The following is a 27404-nucleotide window of genomic DNA, read 5'->3' as shown; positions in this document are numbered from 1 at the left end:
GCTGAGATGAATGGTAACACAGCAGCAGTCGGAGCGCGGTATCGGGGGGGAATCTTCTCTATACAGGAGGGGATATATATATTCGGCATTCGGTGCATGTAATTAGCCGCTCGGTGGTGGAGGGGAGCGATGCTCCTGCAGATTTGTGCAGGGAAGGCGATTATCATCTCACTGTATTATGGAGTCTGTCAATACGCTGTAAATAATTCATCACAAGGAGCCGCCGCTCTGCGCAGCACACGCCGCAGCACCTGCACGCGCTCGTGAGCGAACCGCCAGCGTCCCTCCAAGCGCGAGGATGGAGGACACACGAGCCCCCCGCCCCTCCTCCCTCCAAACCTGCAATAAGGAGCCAATGGAATACACAATATCCTCCTAATATCCGCGTCCTCTGCACGCAGCGGGGGATATATCCTACCGACCCGTACGAGAGCGCAGATCTGATCACTGCCCCTTCCTTCCTGCACCCCCAAATTACTGATTTGGGGGGGTAAATTAATTAGCCTTACTGTACGATGCGTGAGATGAAAACCTGAAAAACAAACATGCGCCCCTACAACTATCACCCCTTATACTGCACATGTGAGGACAGGACACGGCTGAGGATCAGGGGGTCCCCAAAATCACCAAACCCCTGGTGACCGTCACTACAAAGATGGGGGGCACAGACTCCGACCCCCGGCTGCTCCTCCTGGTGCCATCCATGCCCGGGCCCAAGATCTGCCAGGGTGGAATGTATCAGGGCAGGGAAAAGGAACAGGCACATAACTGAGTGACTGCACCAGCAGAATAGTGAGCACAGCTCTGGAGTATAATACAGGAGGTAACTCAGGATCAGTAATGTAATGTATGTACACAGTGACTGCACCAGCAGAATAGTGAGCACAGCTCTGGAGTATAATACAGGAGGTAACTCAGGATCAGTAATGTATGTACACAGTGACTGCACCAGCAGAACAGGGAGTGCAGCTCTGGAGTATAATACAGGAGGTAACTCAGGATCAGTAATGTAATGTATGTACACAGTGACTGCACCAGCAGAATAGTGAGTGCAGCTCTGGAGTATAATACAGGAGGTAACTCAGGATCAGTAATGTAATGTATGTACACAGTGACTGCACCAGCAGAATAGTGAGTGCAGCTCTGGAGTATAATACAGGAGGTAACTCAGGATCAGTAATGTAATGTATGTACACAGTGACTGCACCAGCAGAATAGTGAGTGCAGCTCTGGAGTACAATACAGGAGGTAACTCAGGATCAGTAATGTATGTACACAGTGACTGCACCAGCAGAATAGTGAGTGCAGCTCTAGAGTATAATAAGGACTTAACTCAGGATCAGTAATTTAATGGATGTATACAGTGACTGCACCAGCAGAATAGTGAGTTCAGCTCTGGAGTATAACACAGGATGTAACTCAGGATCAGTAATGTAATGTATGTACACAGTGACTGCACCAGCAGAATAGTGAGTTCAGCTCTGGAGTATAACACAGGATGTAACTCAGGATCAGTAATGTAATGTATGTACACAGTGACTGCACCAGCAGAATAGTGAGTGCAGCTCTGGAGTATAATACAGGAGGTAACTCAGGATCAGTAATGTAATGTATGTACACAGTGACTGCACCAGCAGAATAGTGAGTGCAGCTCTGGAGTATAATACAGGAGGTAACTCAGGATCAGTAATGTAATGTATGTACACAGTGACTGCACCAGCAGAATAGTGAGTGCAGCTCTGGAGTGCAATACAGGAGGTAACTCAGGATCAGTAATGTATGTACACAGTGACTGCACCAGCAGAATAGTGAGTACAGCTCTGGAGTATAATACAGGAGGTAACTCAGGATCAGTAATGTATGTACACAGTGACTGCACCAGCAGAATAGTGAGTGCAGCTCTAGAGTATAATAAGGAGTTAACTCAGGATCAGTAATGTAATGTATGTACACAGTGACTGCACCAGCAGCATAGTGAGTGCAGCTCTGGAGTATAATTCAGTAATGTAATATATGTACACAGTGACTTCACCAGCAGAATAGTGAGTGCAGCTCTGGAGTATCATACAGGAGGTAACTCAGGATCAGTAATGTAATGTATGTACACAGTGACTGCACCAGCAGAATAGTGAGTGCAGCTCTGGAGTATAACACAGGAGGTAACTCAGGATCAGTAATGTAATGTATGTACACAGTGACTGCACCAGCAGCATAGTGAGTGCAGCTCTGGAGTATAATTCAGTAATGTAATATATGTACACAGTGACTTCCCCAGCAGAATAGTGAGTGCAGCTCTGGCTGTACATACATACGCCGGTTTACACGCCGTGATGAGATATTTATATTGGCAGTAAACACCAGTTATTACCTTCCCTTGTAATGTGAATTATGATTTCCCCGCAGGCCCGGACTCCACGGGGGATGAGCAGTTCAGTTCTCAATCCCTTTTGTGTCGCTATTTTAGGTTTTTTACAAAGCCGTCATTCTAAGCCTCGGAGCGTGGAGATGCACAATGGAGGCATCAGCCATAATGTGGTAATAGAAAGACATTGGCGTTAGAGGCGGTAATTGCCGGGCAGCCGCACAACGCCGCTTTCTCGTGGATTAAAGCTAAAGTGCTCAACACAAGTGAAATAATTCCCGGAGTCTTTGATTACAATGTGTAAATCAGCGGCCAAATTGTAATGGTCGTCAGGCGCGATCCGTATCCTCCGCACCGAGGGGCCGCACTCAGGGTAATGGGAGGGGGGGAGGGGGGAGATGCTGCTGCAAAAGGAGTAAATCCAAAAACAAGCTGCAAATTACAGACGTTACAAATAGTAATTTTCTGCCGAGAAACGACGACAAAACGCGGAAAAACTGGAATGACGGCTGAAACCCGTGAACAGACAGGAGGAGGCGCCATGGCGTGAGCGTTCCTGCACGGTTGCGTGCTATATGCACCGGGATCCTCCTCCTCCTCAGCCGGTCACGGGTTCGGCCGCTCCATGAATTCCCCCCGGGGTGAGACGAGTCTCGATGTCACGGGACCTGAGAGAAGAGCGGAACTCCGACCGTCAGCGGCGACACAACAAATCATTGTGATGTGACACGACGGCGCCGGCGGCTGAACGCTCCTAACTGCGCCGCACGCCTGTCAGCCGCGGGAAAGAAGCCGGATCAGCCCTAATGACTGCTGAAGCCGCGGGGAGCCGTGAAGAGGCCGGATCAATATCTGCAATCCCACAGCGAGAGGAACGACGCGTCACGGTCAGCGCAGACATGAGAAGGGACAGGGACCGCAAAAAGTGTCACCAAGGTGAGGACGTAACGATCCAGAATCATCATCCAACCCCGGCCCCGCACCGGCGTCTGTCACACAGCGATGGCACAGCCCGGAGAACCATCCAGTGACATGTGCTGGGCTTACACTTCAGAGCTGAAATCACAATTCTGCAGATTCAAATCCTAAAACATTTCCTGCTTGTTCAGTCTCTGGCACAAATGTGCACTGTGAGGAGCGACCATCCTCAAGCCTTAGATACTTGCCATTATTTCCAAATCTTGTATAACTACAAGGCCCACCCCACGATTCCTGCTGGGCCCCTCCATCCATGTTCTCTGCAGGCCTACCCCATGATCTCTGCTGTGCCCCTCCATCCATGTTCTCTGCAGGCCCCCCCCCCATGGTCTCTGCTGGGCCCCTCAGTCTCTGTTCTCTGCAGCCCCCCCCCCCTCCCCATGGTCTCTGCTGGGCCCCTCCAGCCCTCTTCTCTGCTGGGCCTACCCCATAGTCTCTGCTGGGCCCCTCCATCCCTGTTCTTCGCAGGCCTACCCCATAGTCTCTGCTGGGCCCCTCCATCCCTGTTCTTCGCAGGCCCACCCCATGATCTCTGCTGGGCCCCTCCATCCCTGTTCTTCGCAGGCCCACCCCATGATCTCTGCTGGGCCCCTTCAGCCCTCTTCTCTGCTGGGCCTACCCCATGATCTCTGCTGGGCCCCTCCATCCCTGTTCTTCGCAGGCCCACCCCATGATCTCTGCTGGGCCCCTCCATCCCTGTTCTCCGCAGACTCCCCCCTGATCTCTGCTGGGCCCCTCCGTCTCGGTTGTCCACGGGCTCACCCCATGATCTCTGCTGTGCCCTTCCATCCCTCTTCTCTGCTGGGCCCCTCCGTCCATGTTTTCCACAGGCCCACACCATGATCTATTCGGGGCCCCTCCATCCCTGTTCTCTGCAGGCTCCCCCATGATCTCTGCTGGGCCCCCTCCATCCCTCTTCTCTGCTAGGCCCCTCCGTCCATGTTCTCCGTAGGCCCACCCCATGATCTCTGCTGGGCCCATGCTAAGATTATCAGATTGGGAGAGCTTTCCTCCTGTGTGTACAGGCGCCTATAGGTTATTGGTCCTGCTGGGACCCCCGAGAAGGACCCCTGATCCAGAGGAGAGGATTTACCTGTAGGCGAGAGCCAGAGCCCAGATGCTGGCAGCGCAGTACAGACTGTCATGGATCTTGGCCTTCTTGCAGTCGCCGACCGTCTCGGTGGGGAATAGGCCGGTGGTCGGACTCTGGAAGCCCAGGACTGTGATTTTCACTGGAAAAGAGAAAAAGGAAAATATAAAAAGATGCAATTAATAAATTGTGTAAATCGCCTGCTGGGCCGTACAGGAGAAACACGTCCGCCATCATCCATAAACAGCGCCACCCTGTGCGCAGGATGAATGTGGTACTGCATCATGTACTGTAATGGGGCAGAGATGCCATACCTGATTCAGCCTGGTGACAGGAGGGGCGCTGTTGAGGGAGGAAAGCGGCCATGTTGGATGATACTAGGCCCCTCCAGGAGAGGACGAGTGAAGGACGTGGATTGTTGGAGGGTGATGTTTTCTGCCGGAGGAGACGCGGCACCCCCGATGTTCCCCTGATCCGCTGCCTGCGCTAATAGAGTATTGCAGAGTTCACCGCTATCACAGCTCATTTATCGCGGCAGACGCGCGTCATTAGTATTCAGTCCGAGCGGCTGCAGCTTCTCCGGCTGCAGACAGTCTCTCAGCAGAGCTCTCCGGCATCAGTCATGGCCGCCGCGCACTGAGCCATGAATGCGCTAATTATTCCACTGTCTTCAGAACGCCGGCTGTACGCGCTCTCCGGGCGAGACGAGTCCACCGCGAGACAGGCCGACACAAAGGCCCGAAAACCTGCTCCGATAAGGCACCACGAGCGCGAAGGCATCATCACCCCATTATCAGTCCTTACACAGGGCGAGCAGAGTCCCACAGCCCTGAGCCCGAGCGCCAGCGTCACCCCGTACCCCGAGAGTCAGCGTCATCCCGTACCCCGAGCGTCAGCGCCATCCCGTACCCCGAGCGTCAGCGTCATCCTCCCGTACCCCGAGCGTCAGCGTCATCCTCCCGTACCCCGAGCGTCAGCGTCATCCTCCCGTACCCCGAGTGTCAGCGTCATCCTCCCGTACCCCGAGTGTCAGCGTCATCCTCCCGTACCCCGAGTGTCAGCGTCATCATCCTGTACCCCCAGTGTCAGCGTCATCATCCTGTACCCAGAGTGTCAGCGTCATCATCCTGTACCCCGAGTGTCAGCGTCATCCTCCCGCACCCCGAGCGTCAGCGTCATCCTCCCGCACCCCGAGCGTCAGCGTCATCCTCCCGCACCCCGAGCGTCAGCGTCATCCTCCCGCACCCCGAGCGTCATCATCCTGTACCCCGAGTGTCAGCGTCATCATCCTGTACCCGAGTGTCAGCGTCATCATCCTGTACCCGAGTGTCAGCGTCATCCTCCCGTACCCCGAGTGTCAGCGTCATCCTCCCGTACCCCGAGTGTCAGCGTCATCCTCCCGTACCCCGAGTGTCAGCGTCATCCTCCCGTACCCCGAGTGTCAGCGTCATCCTCCCGTACCCCGAGTGTCAGCGTCATCATCCTGTACCCCGAGCGTCAGCGTCATCCTCCCGTACCCCGAGTGTCAGCGTCATCCTCCCGTACCCCGAGTGTCAGCGTCATCATCCTGTACCCGAGTGTCAGCGTCATCATCCTGTACCCCGAGTGTCAGCGTCATCATCCTGTACCCCGAGTGTCAGCGTCATCATCCTGTACCCCGAGTGTCAGCGTCATCATCCTGTACCCCGAGTGTCAGCGTCATCATCCTGTACCCCGAGCGTCAGCGTCATCATCCTGTACCCGAGTGTCAGCGTCATCATCCTGTACCCCGAGTGTCAGCGTCATCATCCTGTACCCGAGTGTCAGCGTCATCATCCTGTACCCCGAGTGTCAGCGTCATCCTCCCGTACCCCGAGTGTCAGCGTCATCCTCCCGTACCCCGAGTGTCAGCGTCATCCTCCCGTACCCCGAGTGTCAGCGTCATCATCCTGTACCCCGAGCGTCAGCGTCATCCTCCCGTACCCCGAGTGTCAGCGTCATCCTCCCGTACCCCGAGTGTCAGCGTCATCATCCTGTACCCGAGTGTCAGCGTCATCATCCTGTACCCCGAGTGTCAGCGTCATCATCCTGTACCCGAGTGTCAGCGTCATCATCCTGTACCCCGAGTGTCAGCGTCATCATCCTGTACCCGAGTGTCAGCGTCATCATCCTGTACCCGAGTGTCAGCGTCATCATCCTGTACCCCGAGCGTCAGCGTCATCATCCTGTACCCGAGTGTCAGCGTCATCATCCTGTACCCCGAGTGTCAGCGTCATCATCCTGTACCCGAGTGTCAGCGTCATCATCCTGTACCCCGAGTGTCAGCGTCATCATCCTGTACCCGAGTGTCAGCGTCATCATCCTGTACCCGAGTGTCAGCGTCATCATCCTGTACCCGAGTGTCAGCGTCATCATCCTGTACCCCGAGCGTCAGCGTCATCATCCTGTACCCCGGGTGTCAGTGTCATCATCCTGTACCCCGGGTGTCAGCGTCATCATCCTGTACCCCGGGTGTCAGCGTCATCATCCTGTACCCCGGGTGTCAGCGTCATCATCCTGTACCCCGGGTGTCAGCGTCATCATCCCGTACCCCGAGCGTCAGCGTCATCATCCTGTACCCCGGGCGTCAGCGTCATCATCCTGTACCCCGGGTGTCAGCATCATCATCCTGTACCCCGAGCGTCAGCGTCATCATCCTGTACCCGAGTGTCAGCGTCATCATCCTGTACCCCGAGTGTCAGCGTCATCATCCTGTACCCCGAGTGTCAGCGTCATCATCCTGTACCCCGAGTGTCAGCGTCATCATCCTGTACCCGAGTGTCAGCGTCATCATCCTGTACCCGAGTGTCAGCGTCATCATCCTGTACCCGAGTGTCAGCGTCATCATCCTGTACCCTGAGCGTCAGCGTCATCATCCTGTACCCCCAGTGTCAGCGTCATCATCCTGTACCCCGGGTGTCAGCGTCATCATCCTGTACCCCGGGTGTCAGCGTCATCATCCTGTACCCTGAGCGTCAGCGTCATCATCCTGTACCCCCAGTGTCAGCGTCATCATCCTGTACCCCGAGCGTCAGCGTCATCATCCTGTACCCCGGGTGTCAGCGTCATCATCCTGTACCCCGGGTGTCAGCGTCATCATCCTGTACCCCGGGTGTCAGCGTCATCATCCCGTACCCCGAGCGTCAGCGTCATCATCCTGTACCCCGGGCGTCAGTGTCATCATCCTGTACCCCGGGTGTCAGCGTCATCATCCTGTACCCCGAGCGTCAGCGTCATCCTCCCGCACCCCGAGTGTCAGCGTCATCATCCTGTACCCCGAGTGTCAGCGTCATCATCCTGTACCCCGAGTGTCAGCGTCATCATCCTGTACCCGAGTGTCAGTGTCATTATCCTGTACCCCGAGCGTCAGCGTCATCATCCTGTACCCGAGTGTCAGCGTCATCATCCTGTACCCCGAGCGTCAGCATCATCCTCCCGCACCCCGAGCGTCAGCGTCATCCTCCCGCACCCCGAGCGTCAGCGTCATCATCCTGTACCCCGAGCGTCAGCGTCATCATCCTGTACCCCGGGTGTCAGCGTCATCATCCTGTACCCCGGGTGTCAGCGTCATCATCCTGTACCCGAGTGTCAGCGTCATCCTCCCGTACCCCGGGTGTCAGCGTCATCATCCTGTACCCCGAGCGTCAGCGTCATCATCCTGTACCCGAGTGTCAGCGTCATCCTCCCGTACCCCGGGTGTCAGCGTCATCATCCTGTACCCCGAGCGTCAGCGTCATCATCCTGTACCCCGGGTGTCAGCGTTATCATCCTGTACCCCGGGTGTCAGCGTCATCATCCTGTACCCCGGGTGTCAGCGTCATCATCCTGTACCCCGGGTGTCAGCGTCATCATCCTGTACCCCGGGTGTCAGCGTCATCATCCTGTACCCCGGGTGTCAGCGTCATCATCCTGTACCCCGGGTGTCAGCGTCATCATCCTGTACCCCGAGCGTCAGCGTCATCATCCTGTACCCCGGGTGTCAGCGTCATCATCCTGTACCCCGGGTGTCAGTGTCATTATGTATCCCGAGCTGTGGACCCAGACACACCTCCTCCGTCCCCTGCTGCAGATGGTTTGTCCGGACAGTTTGCTGGGAGTCAGCACCGACACTGCACGGACTGCACCAAATCCGCCTGTAGATGGGGGGAGGGGGGGCGGCTGCTGCTCATCGGCTCTGACGAATTCACAGAAATTTCTGATTCTTTTTCATTCTTCAAACACAAAGAAACTTCCAGAAGGGATTAATTTTAGCATATTAAATGGAGAAAATTAAAGGGCGGGTAAATAGAGCGTCACCTGGGGAGACGTCGGCCCTGTTATGTCAGGAGTCGGCGGGATGTGGAGTGTCAGATAAAAATAAATGTTAATCACGGCAATTACCGCCTCATTACGATCCCATCTCGCGCCTTTCATTAGGTCGGGCGCAATCTGCTGATTAACAAATTAATGCGTCTATGAATGTAATTATGTCTGAAGTCTCCGTCCTTCAACCCTGCGCAGCAACCGGCGATGGAAAAACGGATACAAGACGCAGGCGGCGGACAGGTGGAGTACAGCGCGACACGGACACGACGGACAGGTGGAGTACAGCGCGGCGCGGACACGACGGACAGGTGGAGTACAGCGCGGCGCGGACACGACGGACAGGTGGAGTACAGCGCGACAAGGACACGACGGACAGGTGGAGTACAGCGCGACACGGACACGACGGACAGGTGGAGTACAGCGCGGCGCGGACACGACGGACAGGTGGAGTACAGCGCGGCGCGGACACGACGGACAGGTGGAGTACAGCGCGACGCGGACACGACGGACAGGTGGAGTACAGCGCGACACGGACACGACGGACAGGTGGAGTACAGCGCGACACGGACACGACGGACAGGTGGAGTACAGCGCGACACGGACACGACGGACAGGTGGAGTACAGCGCGGCGCGGACACGACGGACAGGTGGAGTACAGCGCGGCGCGGACACGACGGACAGGTGGAGTACAGCGCGACACGGACACGACGGACAGGTGGAGTACAGCGCGGCGCGGACACGACGGACAGGTGGAGTACAGCGCGGCGCGGACACGACGGACAGGTGGAGTACAGCGCGACACGGACACGACGGACAGGTGGAGTACAGCGCGGCGCGGACACGACGGACAGGTGGAGTACAGCGCGGCAAGGACACGACGGACAGGTGGAGTACAGCGCGGCGCGGACACGACGGACAGGTGGAGTACAGCGCGGCGCGGACACGACGGACAGGAGGAGTACAGCGCGACACGGACACGACGGACAGGTGGAGTACAGCGCAGCCACGACGGACAGATGAAGTACAGCGAGGCACGGACACGACGGACAGGTGGAGTACAGCGCGGCATGGACACAACGGACAGGTGGAGTACAGCGCTGCACGGACACACCGGGGGGCGGACAAATGGAGTACAGCGCGGCACGGACACACCGGGGGGCGGACAGGTGGAGTACAGCGCGGCACGGACACACCGGGGGGCGGACAGGTGGAGTACAGCGCGGCACGGACACACCGGGGGGCGGACAGGTGGAGTATAGTGCGGCACGGACACACCGGGGGGCGGACAGGTGGAGTACAGCGCACTATATTTACTTTCATTTACAGGTTAGTGACGCAGGTATCTCATATAGACGCCTGTGCCATCACAACCTGGGGTTTAGTAGCAGCTGTGCGCTGCTATTAACCCCTTATTACCCAGATTGCCACCGCACCAGGGCAACGGGAAGAGCCGGTAAAACACCGGGATTGTCACATCTAATAAATACAGCAATACCGGGAGACTGCGGGCTGAGGATATACCAGCCCCCAGCCGACTTTATCTTGGCTGGGTATCAAAATTAGAGGGGTCCGCACGTTTTTTTTTTTTAATGTAAATTAAAAAAAAAAAAAAGCAAAAAAAAAAACACATGCACGGTCACCATACTGACCCGCAGACAGTTTCACTGCTTTCCCCGCCCATCGGTCGTCCTGCCGCCTGTGATTGGTTGCAGTCAGCTGACACGCTGCCACTCAGGGTGGGGGGGCGCATCTAACTGCAACCAATTACATGTGGCGGTGGGCGGGCAAAGCAATGAATATTGAATTGTCGGCTCCGGAAAGGAAAAGCGTGACCCGGAAGGAGTGCCGCCATGACACAGCCTCGGGTGAGTAACCGCACGCGCTCCTACCCCCCCATCCCCTCCAGAAAAAAAATTATCTCCGGATTCTGGTCCCCATAGACTTATATGGGCACCGGAATCTGAAGCAGATTCGGATTTTTTTCTCAATCTGGCAGTGATCCGCCGGTCCCGGATGTTGGAGGATTCAATTAATTATAATAGGGAACAAACCACACAGTGTCTAAAGCATAAAGAATACACTATATTATATAATCAATCTCCTTCCCCTTCTGGCAGCTGACGCTCAGGCTCTTATTAGTTCCCCTGTAGTAGTCTCCTCTGCCATGTACTGCAGAGACTCCGCTCCTTACCTGACAAGCAGAAAGTGATTTCTATTGGATCTGACCTCCAGCACTCTGCTCATTAGGTAGAGGGGACTGAGCGTGTGTGTCCTCCAGCACTCTGCTCATTAGGTGGAGGGGACTGAGCGTGTGTGTCCTCCAGCACTCTGCTCATTAGGTGGAGGGGACTGAGCGTGTGTGTCCTCCAGCACTCTGCTCATTAGGTGGAGGGGACTGAGCGTGTGTGTCCTCCAGCACTCGGCTCATTAGGTGGAGGGGGACTGAGCGTGTGTGTCCTCCAGCACTCGGCTCATTAGGTGGAGGGGACTGAGCGTGTGTGTCCTCCAGCACTCGGCTCATTAGGTGGAGGGGACTGAGCGTGTGTCTTCTACAGCACTTGGCTCACTAGGTGGAGGGGACTGAGCGTGTGTGTCCTCCAGCACTCTGCTCATTAGGTGGAGGGGACTGAGCGTGTGTGTCCTCCAGCATTCGGATCATTAGGTGGAGGGGACTGAGCGTGTGTGTCCTCCAGCACTCTGCTCATTAGGTGGAGGGGACTGAGCGTGTGTGTCCTCCAGCACTCTGCTCATTAGGTGGAGGGGACTGAGCGTGTGTGTCCTCCAGCACTCAGCTCATTAGGTGGAGGGGACTGAGCATGTGTGTCCTCCAGCACGCTGCTCATTAGGTGGAGGGGACCGAGCGTGTGTGTCCTCCAGCACTCTGCTCATTAGGTGGAGGGGACTGAGCGTGTGTGTCCTCCAGCACTCAGCTCATTAGGTGGAGGGGACTGAGCGTGTGTGTCCTCCAGCACTCAGCTCATTATTTGGAGGGGACTGAGCGTGTGTGTCCTCCAGCACTCTGCTCATTAGGTGGAGTGGACTGAGCGTGTGTGTCCTCCAGCACTCAGCTCATTAGGTGGAGGGGACTGAGCATGTGTGTCCTCCAGCACGCTGCTCATTAGGTGGAGGGGACCGAGCGTGTGTGTCCTCCAGCACTCGGCTCACTAGGTGGAGGGGACAGAGCGTGTGTCCTCCAGCATTCGGCTCATTAGGTGGAGGGGACTGATCGTGTGTGTCCTCCAGCACGCTGCTCATTAGGTGGAGGGGACTGATCGTGTGTGTCCTCCAGCACTCTGCTCATTAGGTGGAGGGGACAGAGCGTGTGTGTCCTCCAGCACTCTGCTCATTAGGTGGAGGGGACAGAGCGTGTGTGTCCTCCAGCACTCTGCTCATTAGGTGGAGGGGACTGAGCGTGTGTGTCCTCCAGCACTCAGCTCATTAGGTGGAGGGGACTGAGCATGTGTGTCCTCCAGCACTCAGCACATGTACAATGCTATATACTGTGTTCCTGGGGCCGCAGCTTTTACCCTAAGACTTGTACACTGTAGGACAACATTACCCAGGGGCCGCGTCATGGCCCCACCCCCGGCCCGGAGATGTGAGGCCGCCGCTTGTGAGATACGTTCACTTCCTCTTAAACACAATTATAATAACCCGGCAATTATAGATTTATTTGGCGGCGGCCGCGGACGGGGGGAGACGAAATGTTCTTCAAATTAGTTCTTAATTGCAGTTTATAATTCTGGATAATGACTTGTCAAAATGAGCTAAAGCGGCAGCGCCGCGCCGCAGACAATGGCCGCTGATTGCATCCAGCAAGACGGGTTATTACCGAGCCGCGGAGGCAGCAGCGCCTGCCGCACATGGGGACCGGCCGCTGACAGCTCGGGGAGGAGCGCCAGAACCAGAGTGTGGTCAGACCCGGAGTGCGCAGAGACGAGGGGCGCCAGACCCAGAGTGCGCAGAGACGAGGGGCGCCAGACCCAGAGTGCGCAGAGACGAGGGGCGCCAGACCCAGAGTGCGCAGAGACGAGGGGCGCCAGACCCAGAGTGCGCAGAGACGAGGGGCGCCAGACCCAGAGTGCGCAGAGACGAGGGGCGCCAGACCCAGAGTGCGCAGAGACGAGGGGCGCCAGACCCAGAGTGCGCAGAGACGAGGGGCGCCAGACCCAGAGTGCGCAGAGACGAGGGGCGCCAGACCCAGAGTGCGCAGAGACGAGGGGCGCCAGACCCAGAGTGCGCAGAGACGAGGGGCGCCAGACCCAGAGTGCGCAGAGACGAGGGGCGCCAGACCCAGAGTGCGCAGAGACGAGGGGCGCCAGACCCAGAGTGCGCAGAGACGAGGGGCGCCAGACCCAGAGTGCGCAGAGACGAGGGGCGCCAGACCCAGAGTGCGCAGAGACGAGGGGCGCCAGACCCAGAGTGCGCAGAGACGAGGGGCGCCAGACCCAGAGTGCGCAGAGACGAGGGGCGCCAGACCCAGAGTGCGCAGAGACGAGGGGCGCCAGACCCAGAGTGCGCAGAGACGAGGGGCGCCAGACCCAGAGTGCGCAGAGACGAGGGGCGCCAGACCCAGAGTGCGCAGAGACGAGGGGCGCCAGACCCAGAGTGCGCAGAGACGAGGGGCGCCAGACCCAGAGTGCGCAGAGACGAGGGGCGCCAGACCCAGAGTGCGCAGAGACGAGGGGCGCCAGACCCAGAGTGCGCAGAGACGAGGGGCGCCAGACCCAGAGTGCGCAGAGACGAGGGGCGCCAGACCCAGAGTGCGCAGAGACGAGGGGCGCCAGACCCAGAGTGCGCAGAGACGAGGGGCGCCAGACCCAGAGTGCGCAGAGACGAGGGGCGCCAGACCCAGAGTGCGCAGAGACGAGGGGCGCCAGACCCAGAGTGCGCAGAGACGAGGGGCGCCAGACCCAGAGTGCGCAGAGACGAGGGGCGCCAGACCCAGAGTGCGCAGAGACGAGGGGCGCCAGACCCAGAGTGCGCAGAGACGAGGGGCGCCAGACCCAGAGTGCGCAGAGACGAGGGGCGCCAGACCCAGAGTGCGCAGAGACGAGGGGCGCCAGACCCAGAGTGCGCAGAGACGAGGGGCGCCAGACCCAGAGTGCGCAGAGACGAGGGGCGCCAGACCCAGAGTGCGCAGAGACGAGGGGCGCCAGACCCAGAGTGCGCAGAGACGAGGGGCGCCAGACCCAGAGTGCGCAGAGACGAGGGGCGCCAGACCCAGAGTGCGCAGAGACGAGGGGCGCCAGACCCAGAGTGCGCAGAGACGAGGGGCGCCAGACCCAGAGTGCGCAGAGACGAGGGGCGCCAGACCCAGAGTGCGCAGAGACGAGGGGCGCCAGACCCAGAGTGCGCAGAGACGAGGGGCGCCAGACCCAGAGTGCGCAGAGACGAGGGGCGCCAGACCCAGAGTGCGCAGAGACGAGGGGCGCCAGACCCAGAGTGCGCAGAGACGAGGGGCGCCAGACCCAGAGTGCGCAGAGACGAGGGGCGCCAGACCCAGAGTGCGCAGAGACGAGGGGCGCCAGACCCAGAGTGCGCAGAGACGAGGGGCGCCAGACCCAGAGTGCGCAGAGACGAGGGGCGCCAGACCCAGAGTGCGCAGAGACGAGGGGCGCCAGACCCAGAGTGCGCAGAGACGAGGGGCGCCAGACCCAGAGTGCGCAGAGACGAGGGGCGCCAGACCCAGAGTGCGCAGAGACGAGGGGCGCCAGACCCAGAGTGCGCAGAGACGAGGGGCGCCAGACCCAGAGTGCGCAGAGACGAGGGGCGCCAGACCCAGAGTGCGCAGAGACGAGGGGCGCCAGACCCAGAGTGCGCAGAGACGAGGGGCGCCAGACCCAGAGTGCGCAGAGACGAGGGGCGCCAGACCCCGAGTGCGCAGAGACGAGGGGCGCCAGACCCCGAGTGCGCAGAGACGAGGGGCGCCAGACCCCAAGTGCGCAGAGACGAGGGGCGCCAGACCCCAAGTGCGCAGAGACGAGGGGCGCCAGACCCACAGTATGCAGGTACTACACATGACCTGCTGCGAAACGTCATATTATGCACCTTAAATGCTGTGAAACCTCGCACTACGCAACTCAGCTGCTGCAAACCCTCGCACTACGCAACTCAGCTGCTGCAAAACCTCGCACTACGCAACTCAGCTGCTGCAAAACCCTGTACTACGCAACTCAGCTGCTGCAAAACCTAGTGCTATGCAACTCAGCTGCTGCAAAACCCTGTACTACGCAACTCAGCTGCAGCCATACCTCGCACTACGCAACTCAGCTGCAGCAAAACCCTGTACTACGCAACTCAGCTGCTGCAAAACCTTGTGCTATGCAACTCAGCTGCTGCAAAACCTCATATTAAGCACATCAACTGCTGCAAAACCTATTTACTGATAGAATAGACCTTAAGAATTCTAAGGATGTGAGGCCCAGAGTATATTACAAATTACACAATTGTAGGATGATTACTCTTCATTTAGCCAAGACCGGCCCCCTAATTCCCCCGCTGCGCCCCTCAGAATCGCCTGTCAATCACCTGGGCCGGCAGTGCACGGTGCACACAGAGCAGTACCCCGGAGCGTCACCGCCTGCCCTCCGCTCCCATCGGTCCCCGCGAGGTGAAATTACACTTCACGATGCATTTTTATTTGTGGCAATGATTTGTTGTGTGCGGCGGCGGCGGGTCCGCGCGGGATAGTAATCATGCATTTATTTAATGTGACCGGCGGTGAGCGATGTGACTGCAGAACACACTGACCCGAAGGAGAGAAAGGCAATTTCACAGCGCGGAAGAAAATGAGAGGCTGCCGCACATAAGTGCCACGTGCCGCCAGATGTGCGCTGACAGATCGTCTCCTCCAAAGCCACCGCCGCCCTCCGCGCCACTCCATCAACGCCGCGCCGCGTTTAAAGGGACACCGCGGACGGGCATCAGGAGGGCGCCAGCGACACTGGTCTCTGCTATTGTGGATAACTTTTGGACGCTCACCGATTCTGTAGTACCGGTCCAGCTTGTCCCACAGGCTCTCATTGTCCGGACGGGGGAGGTCGATGCTTTTTAGGGGCTCATAGACTGAACCTGGAAAAAAAGAGGAGAGGGGGGAGGAAATCAGAGAGAGGAGAGACCCTGCGACTGTATACATGCACAGATGTCAGAACACGGACCCCCGCAGACCCCCCCCCCCCCTCGCAGACCCCCCCCACCCTCCCCGCAGACCCCCCCTCATCTGGAGGAGGGGGTGTGCACAGAGCTGGCTTTGAATCTACTTTATGCCATTTTCCTCCAGAGCTGTAATCAGACTGCTGCTGGTTCCCATTGCACACAGACCACATACAGCAGTTTAGAGCAGTCATATCAGCTCCCACAATGCACTGCTCCTCATTTGCATGGTTTTTCATGTTTTTTTTTTTTTTGCTGAAAAGCTCATAATTTAGATTTCTTTTCCCTTTTTTATCACAGTGGGGTGAGAATCGCTCCTCGCTCTGCTCCCGGCGAAACATAAAACATCACAAAGTATGGAGGGCGCAGACACTGATCCAGCAGGGGGTGCCAGGGGGAATAGGGTGTCAAAAAGGGTACAGACCCCCAGCTCTGGGCCAAGAGGACAGGAGGCCGCAGACCCCCAGCTCTGAGCCAAGAGGACAGGAGGCCGCAGACCCCCAGCTCTGAGCCAAGAGGACAGGAGGCCGCAGACCCCCAGCTCTGAGCCAAGAAAACAGGAGGCCGCAGACCCCCAGCTCTGAGCCAAGAGGACAGGAGGCCGCAGACCCCCAGCTCTGAGCCAAGAGGACAGGAGGCCGCAGACCCCCAGCTCTGAGCCAAGAGGACAGGAGGCCGCAGACCCCCAGCTCTGAGCCAAGAAAACAGGAGGCCGCAGACCCCCAGCTCTGAGCCAAGAGGACAGGAGGCCGCAGAACCCCAGCTCTGAGCCAAGAGGACAGGAGGCCGCAGACCCCCAGCTCTGAGCCAAGAGGACAGGAGGCCGCAGACCCCCAGCTCTGAGCCAAGAGGACAGGAGGCCGCAGACCCCCAGCTCTGAGCCAAGAGGACAGGAGGCCGCAGACCCCCAGCTCTGAGCCAAGAGGACAGGAGGCCGCAGACCCCCAGCTCTGAGCCAAGAGGACAGGAGGCCGCAGACCCCCAGCTCTAAGCCAAGAGGACAGGAGGCCGCAGACCACCAGCTCTGAGCCAAGAGGACAGGAGGCCGCAGCCACCAGCTCTGAGCCAAGAGGACAGGAGGCCGCAGACCCCCAGCTCTAAACCAAGAGGACAGGAGGCCGCAGACCCCCAGGACAGGAGGCCGCAGACCCCCAGGACAGGAGGCCGCAGACCCCCAGGACAGGAGGCCGCAGACCCCCAGGACAGGAGGCCGCAGACCCCCAGGACAGGAGGCCGCAGACCCCCAGGACAGGAGGCCGCAGACCCCCAGGACAGGAGGCCGCAGACCCCCAGGACAGGAGGCCGCAGACCCCCAGGACAGGAGGCCGCAGACCCCCAGGACAGGAGGCCGCAGACCCCCAGGACAGGAGGCCGCAGACCCCCAGGACAGGAGGCCGCAGACCCCCAGGACAGGAGGCCGCAGACCCCCAGGACAGGAGGCCGCAGACCCCCAGGACAGGAGGCCGCAGACCCCCAGGACAGGAGGCCGCAGACCCCCAGGACAGGAGGCCGCAGACCCCCAGGACAGGAGGCCGCAGACCCCCAGGACAGGAGGCCCGCAGACCCCCAGGACAGGAGGCCGCAGACCCCCAGGACAGGAGGCCGCAGACCCCCAGGACAGGAGGCCGCAGACCCCCAGGACAGGAGGCCGCAGACCCCCAGGACAGGAGGCCGCAGACCCCCAGTCACACCAGCCCCCTGCTGTCTCAGTGTCTGATCTTGTGCATTCTGGGAGTTGTAGTGATTACAGAGAGGAAGAACGTTCGACTGCGGATAACTGAGGATATTGTGCTCAATGAGGAATTTGGAAATCAGCAGAATCCGATTGCAGCTCCGGATGTGACTGGAGAATCTGTGCACAGAACAATACAGGAAAAATATTGCAAAAACTAAAAAGAGCATTAAACTCCTGTGCAGCGGCGAGATTCCGGCAGCTTCTGTCCCCGTCTGCGCTCGCTGCTTGGAGAAAATTAATATTCCTTCGCGGAGACACGCGCCTAATAAAAATGCAGCGCTTCATTAGCTGCGAAGGAATTAAAGCCTTTCTATTAATATTTTAATTGCCTTTTTAATTTCTGCACAAATCGCAGCCCGGCTCCTAGCAACAAACATCTGACGGCTCAAAGCAAACGGCTCCGTGCCCGGGCGAAAAAGCAACAAGGTAAAGGGAGCGCCCGCGACTGTACACCGAGCGCCAGCACCGCGAGCCCCGGGGACCACAGGCGCTACAGGACGAGCGGAAACACACAGCGCCAAAACAGCTTCACACCGCACAGGAGAAACGGTGACATATCTGTACTGATACTCCAGTCACATCCAGAGCTGCAATCACAACTCTGCAGTTACAGCTCACTACTGACCTCTGGTCCTGAGATACAGGCTGTATTACACTTCTGAGCTGCACTCACTATTCTGCTGGTGCAGTCGCTGTGTACATACATTACTGATCCTGAGTTACCTCCTGTATTATACTCCAGAGCTGCACTCACTATTCTGCTGGTGCAGTCACTGTGTACATACATTACATTACTGATCCTGAGTTACCTCCTGTATTATACTCCAGAGCTGCACTCACTATTCTGCTGGTGCAGTCACTGTGTACATACATTACTGATCCTGAGTTACCTCCTGTATTATACCCCAGAGCTGCACTCACTATTCTGCTGGTGCAGTCACTGTGTACATACATTACTGATCCTGAGTTACCTCCTGTATTATACTCCAGAGCTGCACTCACTATTCTGCTGGTGCAGTCACTGTGTACATACATTACTGATCCTGAGTTACCTCCTGTATTATACTCCAGAGCTGCACTCACTATTCTGCTGGTGCAGTCACTGTGTACATACATTACATTACTGATCCTGAGTTACCTCCTGTATTATCCTCCAGAGCTGCACTCACTGTTCTGCTGGTGATTGATTCTGTATGATAATTCTATGTCTCTGGTGTAATACTCTTGCGGCTTTGTGTGAGGAGCAGCTGATGACTGTATAATGAAATGACTTCAGCGGTGATGATAATAAATCTGACACGGTGGATATGGGGGGGAGCGGGTGGCTATGGAGGGAGAGCAGGTGGCAATGGGGGGGGGGAAGCGGGTGGCTATGGGGGGGGGGGGAACGGGTGGCTATGGGGGGGACCATGTGGCTATGGGGGGGGGCGGGTGAATATGGAAAAGGAGCGGGTGGATATGGGGAGGGAGCGGGTGGATATGGGGAGGGAGCGGGTGGATATGGGGGGGAGCAGGTGGCTATTGGGGGGGAGCAGGTGGCTATTGGGGGGAGCGGGTGGCTATGGGGGGGGAGCGGGTGGCTATGGGGGGGGGGGAGCGGGTGAATATGGGGGGAAGAGAGTGTGGATATGGGGAGGGGAGCGGGTGGATATGGGGAGGGAGTGGGTGGATAGGGGGAGGGAGCGGGTGGCTATGGAGGGAGAGCAGGTGGCTATGGGGGGGGAGCAGGTGGCTATGGGGGGGGGGGAGCGGGTGGATATGGGGGGAGAGCAGGTGGCAATGGGGGGGAAAGCGGGTGGCTATGGGGGGGGGGGGAACGGGTGGCTATGGGGGGGACCATGTGGCTATGGGGGGGAGCGGGTGAATATGGAAAAGGAGCGGGTGGATATGGGGAGGGAGCGGGTGGATATGGGGGGGAGCAGGTGGCTATTGGGGGGGGAGCAGGTGGCTATTGGGGGGGGGAGCAGGTGGCTATTGGGGGGGGGAGCGGGTGGCTATGGGGGGGAGCGGGTGGCTATGGGGGGGGGAGCGGGTGGATATGGGGGGGGAGAGTGTGGATATGGGGAGGGAGCGGGTGGATATGGGGAGGGAGCGGGTGGATATGGGGAGGGAGCGGGTGGATATGGGGAGGGAGCGGGTGGATATGGGGGAGGGAGCGGGTGGCTATGGAGGGAGAGCAGGTGGCTATGGAGGGAGAGCAGGTGGCTATGGGGGGGGGAGCGGGTGGATATGGGGGGGGGAGTGGGTGGATATGGGGGGGGGGGAAGGTGGCTATGGGGGGGGAGAAGGTGGCTATGGGGGGGGGAGCGGGTGGCTATGGGGGGGGAGCGGGTGGCTATGGGGGGGGAGCGGGTGGATATGGGGAGAGAGCGGGTGGATATGGGGAGAGAGCGGGTGGATATGGGGAGAGAGCGGGTGGATATGGGGAGAGAGCGGGTGGATATGGGGAGAGAGCGGGTGGATATGGGGAGAGAGCGGGTGGATATGGGGAGAGAGCGGGTGGATATGGGGAGAGAGCGGGTGGATATGGGGAGAGAGCGGGTGGATATGGGGAGAGAGCGGGTGGATATGGGGAGGGAGCGGGTGGATATGGGGAGGGAGCGGGTGGATATGGGGGGGAGCAGGTGGCTATTGGGGGGAGCGGGTGGCTATGGGGGGGGGAGCGGGTGGCTATTGGGGGGAGCGGGTGGCTATGGGGGGGGGAGCGGGTGGCTATGGGGGGGGGAGCGGGTGGCTATGGGGGGGGAGCGGGTGGCTATGGGGGGGGAGCGGGTGGCTATGGGGGGGGGAGCGGGTGAAGGTGAATATGGGGGGAAGAGAGTGTGGATATGGGGAGGGAGCGGGTGGATATGGGGAGGGAGTGGGTGGATAGGGGGAGGGAGCGGGTGGATATGGGGGAGGGAGCGGGTGGCTATGGAGGGAGAGCAGGTGGCTATGGGGGGGGGAGCAGGTGGCTATGGGGGGGGGAGCGGGTGGATATGGGGGGAGAGCAGGTGGCAATGGGGGGGGAAGCGGGTGGCTATGGGGGGGGGGAACGGGTGGCTATGGGGGGGGAACGGGTGGCTATGGGGGGGGAGCGGGTGAATATGGAAAAGGAGCGGGTGGATATGGGGAGGGAGCGGGTGGATATGGGGGGGGAGCAGGTGGCTATTGGGGGGGGGAGCAGGTGGCTATTGGGGGGGGGAGCAGGTGGCTATTGGGGGGGAGCAGGTGGCTATTGGGGGGGGGAGCAGGTGGCTATTGGGGGGGGGAGCGGGTGGCTATGGGGGGGGAGCGGGTGGATATGGGGGGGGGAGAGTGTGGATATGGGGAGGGAGCGGGTGGATATGGGGAGGGAGCGGGTGGATATGGGGAGGGAGCGGGTGGATATGGGGAGGGAGCGGGTGGATATGGGGGAGGGAGCGGGTGGCTATGGAGGGAGAGCAGGTGGCTATGGAGGGAGAGCAGGTGGCTATGGGGGGGGGAGCGGGTGGATATGGGTGGGGAGAGGGTGGCTATGGGGGGGGGAGAAGGTGGCTATGGGGGGGGGAGAAGGTGGCTATGGGGGGGGGAGCGGGTGGCTATGGGGGGGGAGCGGGTGGCTATGGGGGGGGGAGCGGGTGGATATGGGGAGAGAGCGGGTGGATATGGGGAGAGAGCGGGTGGATATGGGGAGAGAGCGGGTGGATATGGGGAGAGAGCGGGTGGATATGGGGAGAGAGCGGGTGGATATGGGGAGAGAGCGGGTGGATATGGGGAGAGAGCGGGTGGATATGGGGAGAGAGCGGGTGGATATGGGGAGAGAGCGGGTGGATATGGGGAGAGAGCGGGTGGATATGGGGAGAGAGCGGGTGGATATGGGGAGGGAGCGGGTGGATATGGGGAGGGAGCGGGTGGATATGGGGGGGGAGCGGGTGGATATGGGGGGGGAGCGGGTGGATATGGGGGGGAGCGGGTGGATATGGGGGGGAGCGGGTGGATATGAGGGGGGAGCGGGTGGATATGGGGGGGAGCGGGTGGATATGGGGGGGAGCGGGTGGATATGGGGGGGAGCGGGTGGATATGGGGGGGAGCGGGTGGATAAGGGGAGACGGCGGCCGCTGGAGGAGCAGATCGGCGAGCGGTGTCCTTGCAATGTCTTTCCACACAGGACGCCGCCCCCCATCACCCGCCGCGGACCATTCATCTGAACACAAGAAGCAACAACCATAAAATACAAACTGATAAAACAGCAAAAAGAGTTATTATTAGCTCCCCGCAGAGACGCTGCGCGCAGCACTGACACACACACATCACTCACCCAGACACATGCATATTAAGTGTGAAGACGCAAAGCTGCCACTGTCCATCAGTCACACTGACAGCCGCCAGGCAGCGCTGCCAGAGGAAGCCTCAGAAACCGGGGGGAGGGGAACCGCACCAGAATCAGAAACAGCATGCAACTCATGCAAAAGGGGTCTCATGTATAAAGGATCTCTGTATATAGGGAGCTCCCCCTAGTGGTGACTGCAGAGAGGATCTTATCATGTATCTCTGTATACAGGGAGCTCCCCCTAGTGGTGGCTGCAGACAGGATCTTATCATGTATCTCTGTATACAGGGAGCTCCCCCTAGTGGTGGCTGCAGACAGGATCTTATCATGTATCTCTGTATACAGGGAGCTCCCTCTAGTGGTGACTGCAGACAGGATCTTATCATGTATCTCTGTATACAGGGAGCTCCCCCTAGTGGTGGCTGCAGACAGGATCTTATCATGTATCTCTGTATACAGGGAGCTCCCCCTAGTGGTGACTGCAGACAGGTTCTTATCATGTATCTCTGTATACAGGGAGCTCCCCCTAGTGGTGACTGCAGACAGGATCTTATCATGTATCTCTGTATACAGGGAGCTCCCCCTAGTGGTGACTGCAGACAGGATCTTATCATGTATCTCTGTATACAGGGAGCTCCCCCTAGTGGTGACTGCAGACAGGTTATCATGTATCTCTGTATACAGGGAGCTCCCCCTAGTGGTGGCTGCAGACAGGACCTTATCATGTATATCTGTATACAGGGAGCTCCCCCTAGTGGTGGCTGCAGACAGGATCTTATCATGTATATCTGTATACAGGGAGCTCCCCCTAGTGGTGACTGCAGACAGGATCTTATCATATATCTCTGTATACAGGGAGCTCCCCCTAGTGGTGACTGCAGACAAAATCTTAGCATGTATCTCTGTATACAGGGAGCTCCCTCTAGTGGTGGCTGCAGACAGGATCTTATCATGTATCTCTGTATACAGGGAGCTCCCCCTAGTGGTGGCTGCAGACAGGATGTTATCATGTATCTCTGTATACAGGGAGCTCCCCTAGTGGTGGCTGCAGACAGGATCTTATCATGTGTCTCTGTATACAGGGAGCTCCCCCTAGTGGTGACTGCAGACAGGATCTTATCATGTATCTCTGTATACAAGGAGCTCCCCCTAGTGGTGGCTGCAGACAGGAACTTATGTATCTCTGTATACAGGGAGCTCCCCCTAGTGGTGGCTGCAGACAGGATCTTATGTATCTCTGTATACAGGGAGCTCCCCCTAGTGGTGACTGCAGACAGGATGTTATCATGTATCTCTGTATACAGGGAGCTCCCCTAGTGGTGGCTGCAGGCAGGATCTTATCATTTATCTCTGTATACAGGGAGCTCCCCCTAGTGGTGACTGCAGACAGGATCTTATCATGTATCTCTGTATACAGGGAGCTCCCCTAGTGGTGGCTGCAGGCAGGATCTTATCATTTATCTCTGTATACAGGGAGCTCCCCCTAGTGGTGGCTGCAGACAGGATCTTATCATGTATCTCTGTATACAGGGAGCTCCCCCTAGTGGTGGCTGCAGACAGGATCTTATCATGTATCTCTGTATACAGGGAGCTCCCCCTAGTGGTGGCTGCAGACAGGATCTTATCATGTATCTCTGTATACAGGGAGCTCCCCCTAGTGGTGGCTGCAGACAGGATCTTATCATGTATCTCTGTATACAGGGAGCTCCCCCTAGTGGTGGCTGCAGACAGGATCTTATCATGTATCTCTGTATACAGGGAGCTCCCCCTAGTGGTGGCTGCAGACAGGATCTTATCATGTATCTCTGTATACAGGGAGCTCCCCCTAGTGGTGGCTGCAGACAGGATCTTATCATGTATCTCTGTATACAGGGAGCTCCCTCTAGTGGTGGCTGCAGACAGGATCTTATCATGTATCTCTGTATACAGGGAGCTCCCCCTAGTGGCGGCTGCAGACAGGATCTTATCATGTATCTCTGTATACAGGGAGCTCCCCCTAGTGGTGACTGCAGACAGGATCTTATCATGTGTCTCTGTATACAGGGAGCTCCCCCTAGTGGTGACTGCAGACAGGATCTTATCATGTATCTCTGTATACAGGGAGCTCCCCCTAGTGGTGGCTGCAGACAGGATCTTATCATGTATCTCTGTATACAGGGAGCTCCCCCTAGTGGTGGCTGCAGACAGGATCTTATCATGTATCTCTGTATACAGGGAGCTCCCCCTAGTGGTGGCTGCAGACAGGATCTTATCATGTATCTCTGTATACAGGGAGCTCCCCCTAGTGGTGGCTGCAGACAGGATCTTATCATGTATCTCTGTATACAGGGAGCTCCCCCTAGTGGTGGCTGCAGACAGGATCTTATCATGTATCTCTGTATACAGGGAGCTCCCCCTAGTGGTGGCTGCAGACAGGATCTTATCATGTATCTCTGTATACAGGGAGCTCCCTCTAGTGGTGGCTGCAGACAGGATCTTATCATGTATCTCTGTATACAGGGAGCTCCTCCTAGTGGTGGCTGCAGACAGGATCTTATCATGTATCTCTGTATACAGGGAGCTCCCCCTAGTGGCGGCTGCAGACAGGATCTTATCATGTATCTCTGTATACAGGGAGCTCCCCCTAGTGGTGGCTGCAGACAGGATCTTATCATGTATCTCTGTATACAGGGAGCTCCCCCTAGTGGTGACTGCAGACAGGATCTTATCATGTATCTCTGTATACAGGGGCTCCCCCTAGTGGTGGCTGCAGACAGGATCTTACCATGTATCTCTGTATACAGGGAGCTCCCCCTAGTGGTGGCTGCAGATAGGATGTTATCATGTATCTCTGTATACAGGGAGCTCCCCCTAGTGGTGGCTGCAGACAGGATCGTATCATGTATCTCTGTATACAGGGAGCTCCCCCTAGTGGTGGCTACAGACAGGATCTTATCATGTATCTCTGTATACAGGGAGCTCCCCCTAGTGGTGGCTGCAGACAGGATCTTATGTATCTCTGTATACAGGGAGCTCCCCCTAGTGGTGGCTGCAGACAGGATCTTATCATGTATCTCTGTATACAGGGAGCTCCCCCTAGTGGTGGCTGCAGACAGGATCTTATCATGTATCTCTGTATACAGGGAGCTCCCCCTAGTGGTGGCTGCAGACAGGATCTTATGTATCTCTGTATACAGGGAGCTCCCCCTAGTGGTGGCTGCAGACAGGCTCATATCATGCAGCTCTGCCAAATACAGATATTTAATCCATCATCACAGAAATTTTGATCTAAAAATACCAAATTTAAGATTTCCATTAAAATAAAGCTGCACAGATCCAACTTTGATGAGGTTTTCTCCATGAATATGTATATAGTGTATAATGTTACAGATGTTGTGATGGGGAGGACAGTGAGGCCGCCGCAGCGATTACCAATCCGCACTGTGAGGTCGCCGGTGTAATTGAATGTCACATAATTCACACTTCCCTTGGTGCGGCGGTGTGATACCCATCTCCTGTCCGCGGGGGGGGGACGAACACATCATAATTGCTTTGTTGTTGGATAAAATGTGATTTTCGGAGGAGACTTTGATGTTACACACTTTTATAATAAAGGAGGATATGGTAATGGTGGATTTTGTGATTGGGGGGGCATGAAGGAGGATATGGTAATGGTGGATTTTGTGATTGGGGGGAGGCATGAAGGAGGATATGGTAATGTTGGATTTTGTGATGGGGGCATGAAGGAGGATATGGTAATGGTGGATTTTGTGATGGGAGGCATGAAGGAGGATATGGTAATGATGGATTTTGTGATGGGGGCATGAAGGAGGATATGGTAATGTTGGATTTTGTGATGGGAGGCATGAAGGAGGATATGGTAATGGTGGATTTTGTGATGGGAGGCATGAAGGAGGATATGGTAATGGTGGATTTTGTGATGGGAGGCATGAAGGAGGATATGGTAATGGTGGATTTTGTGATGGTGGCATGAAGGAGGATATGGTAATGGTGGATTTTGTGATGGGGGGGCACGAAGGAGGATATGGTAATGGTGGATTTTGTGATTGGGGGGGCATGAAGGAGGATTTGGTAATGGTGGATTTTATGATTGGGGGGAGGCATGAAGGAGGATATGGTAATGATGGATTTTGTGACGGGGAGGCATGAAGGAGGATATGGTAATGGTGGATTTTGTGATTGGGGGGAGGCATGAAGGAGGATATGGTAATGGTGGATTTTGCGATGGGGGCATGAAGGAGGATATGGTAATGGTGGATTTTGCGACTGGGGGGAGGCATGAAGGAGGATATGGTAATGGTGGATTTTGTGATGGGAGGCATGAAGGAGGATATGGTAATGGTGGATTTTGTGATGGGAGGCATGAAGGAGGATATGGTAATGGTGGATTTTGTGATGGGAGGCATGAAGGAGGATATGGTAATGGTGGATTTTGTGATTGGGGGGAGGCATGAAGGAGGATATGGTAATGGTGGATTTTGCGATGGGGGCATGAAGGAGGATATGGTAATGGTGGATTTTGCGACTGGGGGGAGGCATGAAGGAGGATATGGTAATGGTGGATTTTGCGACTGGGGGGAGGCATGAAGGAGGATATGGTAATGGTGGATTTTGCGACTGGGGGGAGGCATGAAGGAGGATATGGTAATGGTGGATTTTGTGATGGGGGGCATGAAGGAGGATATGGTAATGGTGGATTTTGTGATTGGGGAGGCATGAAGGAGGATATGGTAATGGTGGATTTTGTGATTGGGGGGCATGAAGGAGGATATGGTAATGGTGGATTTTGTGATTGGGGGGGCATGAAGGAGGATATGGTAATGGTGGATTTTGTGATTGGGGGGCCATGAAGGAGGATATGGTAATGGTGGATTTTGTGATTTGGGGGCCATGAAGGAGGATATGGTAATGGTGGATTTTGTGATGGGGGGCATGAAGGAGGATATGGTAATGGTGGATTTTGTGATGGGGGCATGAAGGAGGATATGGTAATGGTGGATTTTGTGATGGGGGGCATGAAGGAGGATATGGTAATGGTGGATTTTGTGATGGGGGCATGAAGGAGGATATGGTAATGGTGGATTTTGTGATGGGGGCATGAAGGAGGATATGGTAATGGTGGATTTTGTGATGGGGGCATGAAGGAGGATATGGTAATGGTGGATTTTGTGATGGGGGGCATGAAGGAGGATATGGTAATGGTGGATTTTGTGATGGGGGGCATGAAGGAGGATATGGTAATGGTGGATTTTGTGATTGGGGGGGACACAGAGGATAATGGCTGGACATGACCCCCGATAAACAGGAGGTGGAGAATGCACATGCCCACACTTAAAGGGGTGCTCCAGAATGGATTAAAGGGGGTGTCCACAATGCCTTTAAATTAGGCTGGGACCCCAGGATCAGCACGAATTGCTGCAGCAGCAGAATGCCTGGAGGCTATCGGGCTCCATCTCTGCTTGCTGTCAG

At 57.0% G+C, this 27404-nt stretch overlaps 1 protein-coding gene across 1 annotated transcript in view; it reads right to left on the bottom strand.

Moving 5' to 3' along the window:
* The window catches only part of PHKB (phosphorylase kinase regulatory subunit beta), a 117667-nt gene that overhangs the window by 77326 nt on the left and 12937 nt on the right, over window positions 1-27404 (bottom strand). Inside the window, exons 2-3 of the mRNA XM_075325442.1 lie at window positions 15739-15828; window positions 4434-4572 (exon numbers count right to left, since the gene is read on the bottom strand). Of these exons, the coding sequence (XP_075181557.1) occupies window positions 4434-4572; window positions 15739-15828 (229 nt within the window). The remainder of the gene's footprint in view (window positions 1-4433; window positions 4573-15738; window positions 15829-27404) is intronic.

The sequence above is a fragment of the Anomaloglossus baeobatrachus genome, chromosome 10 (assembly GCF_048569485.1).
Source record: "Anomaloglossus baeobatrachus isolate aAnoBae1 chromosome 10, aAnoBae1.hap1, whole genome shotgun sequence".
In the NCBI taxonomy this organism is placed as follows: Eukaryota; Metazoa; Chordata; class Amphibia; order Anura; family Aromobatidae; genus Anomaloglossus; species Anomaloglossus baeobatrachus.
This window is presented reverse-complemented; position numbering and strand designations above follow the sequence as displayed.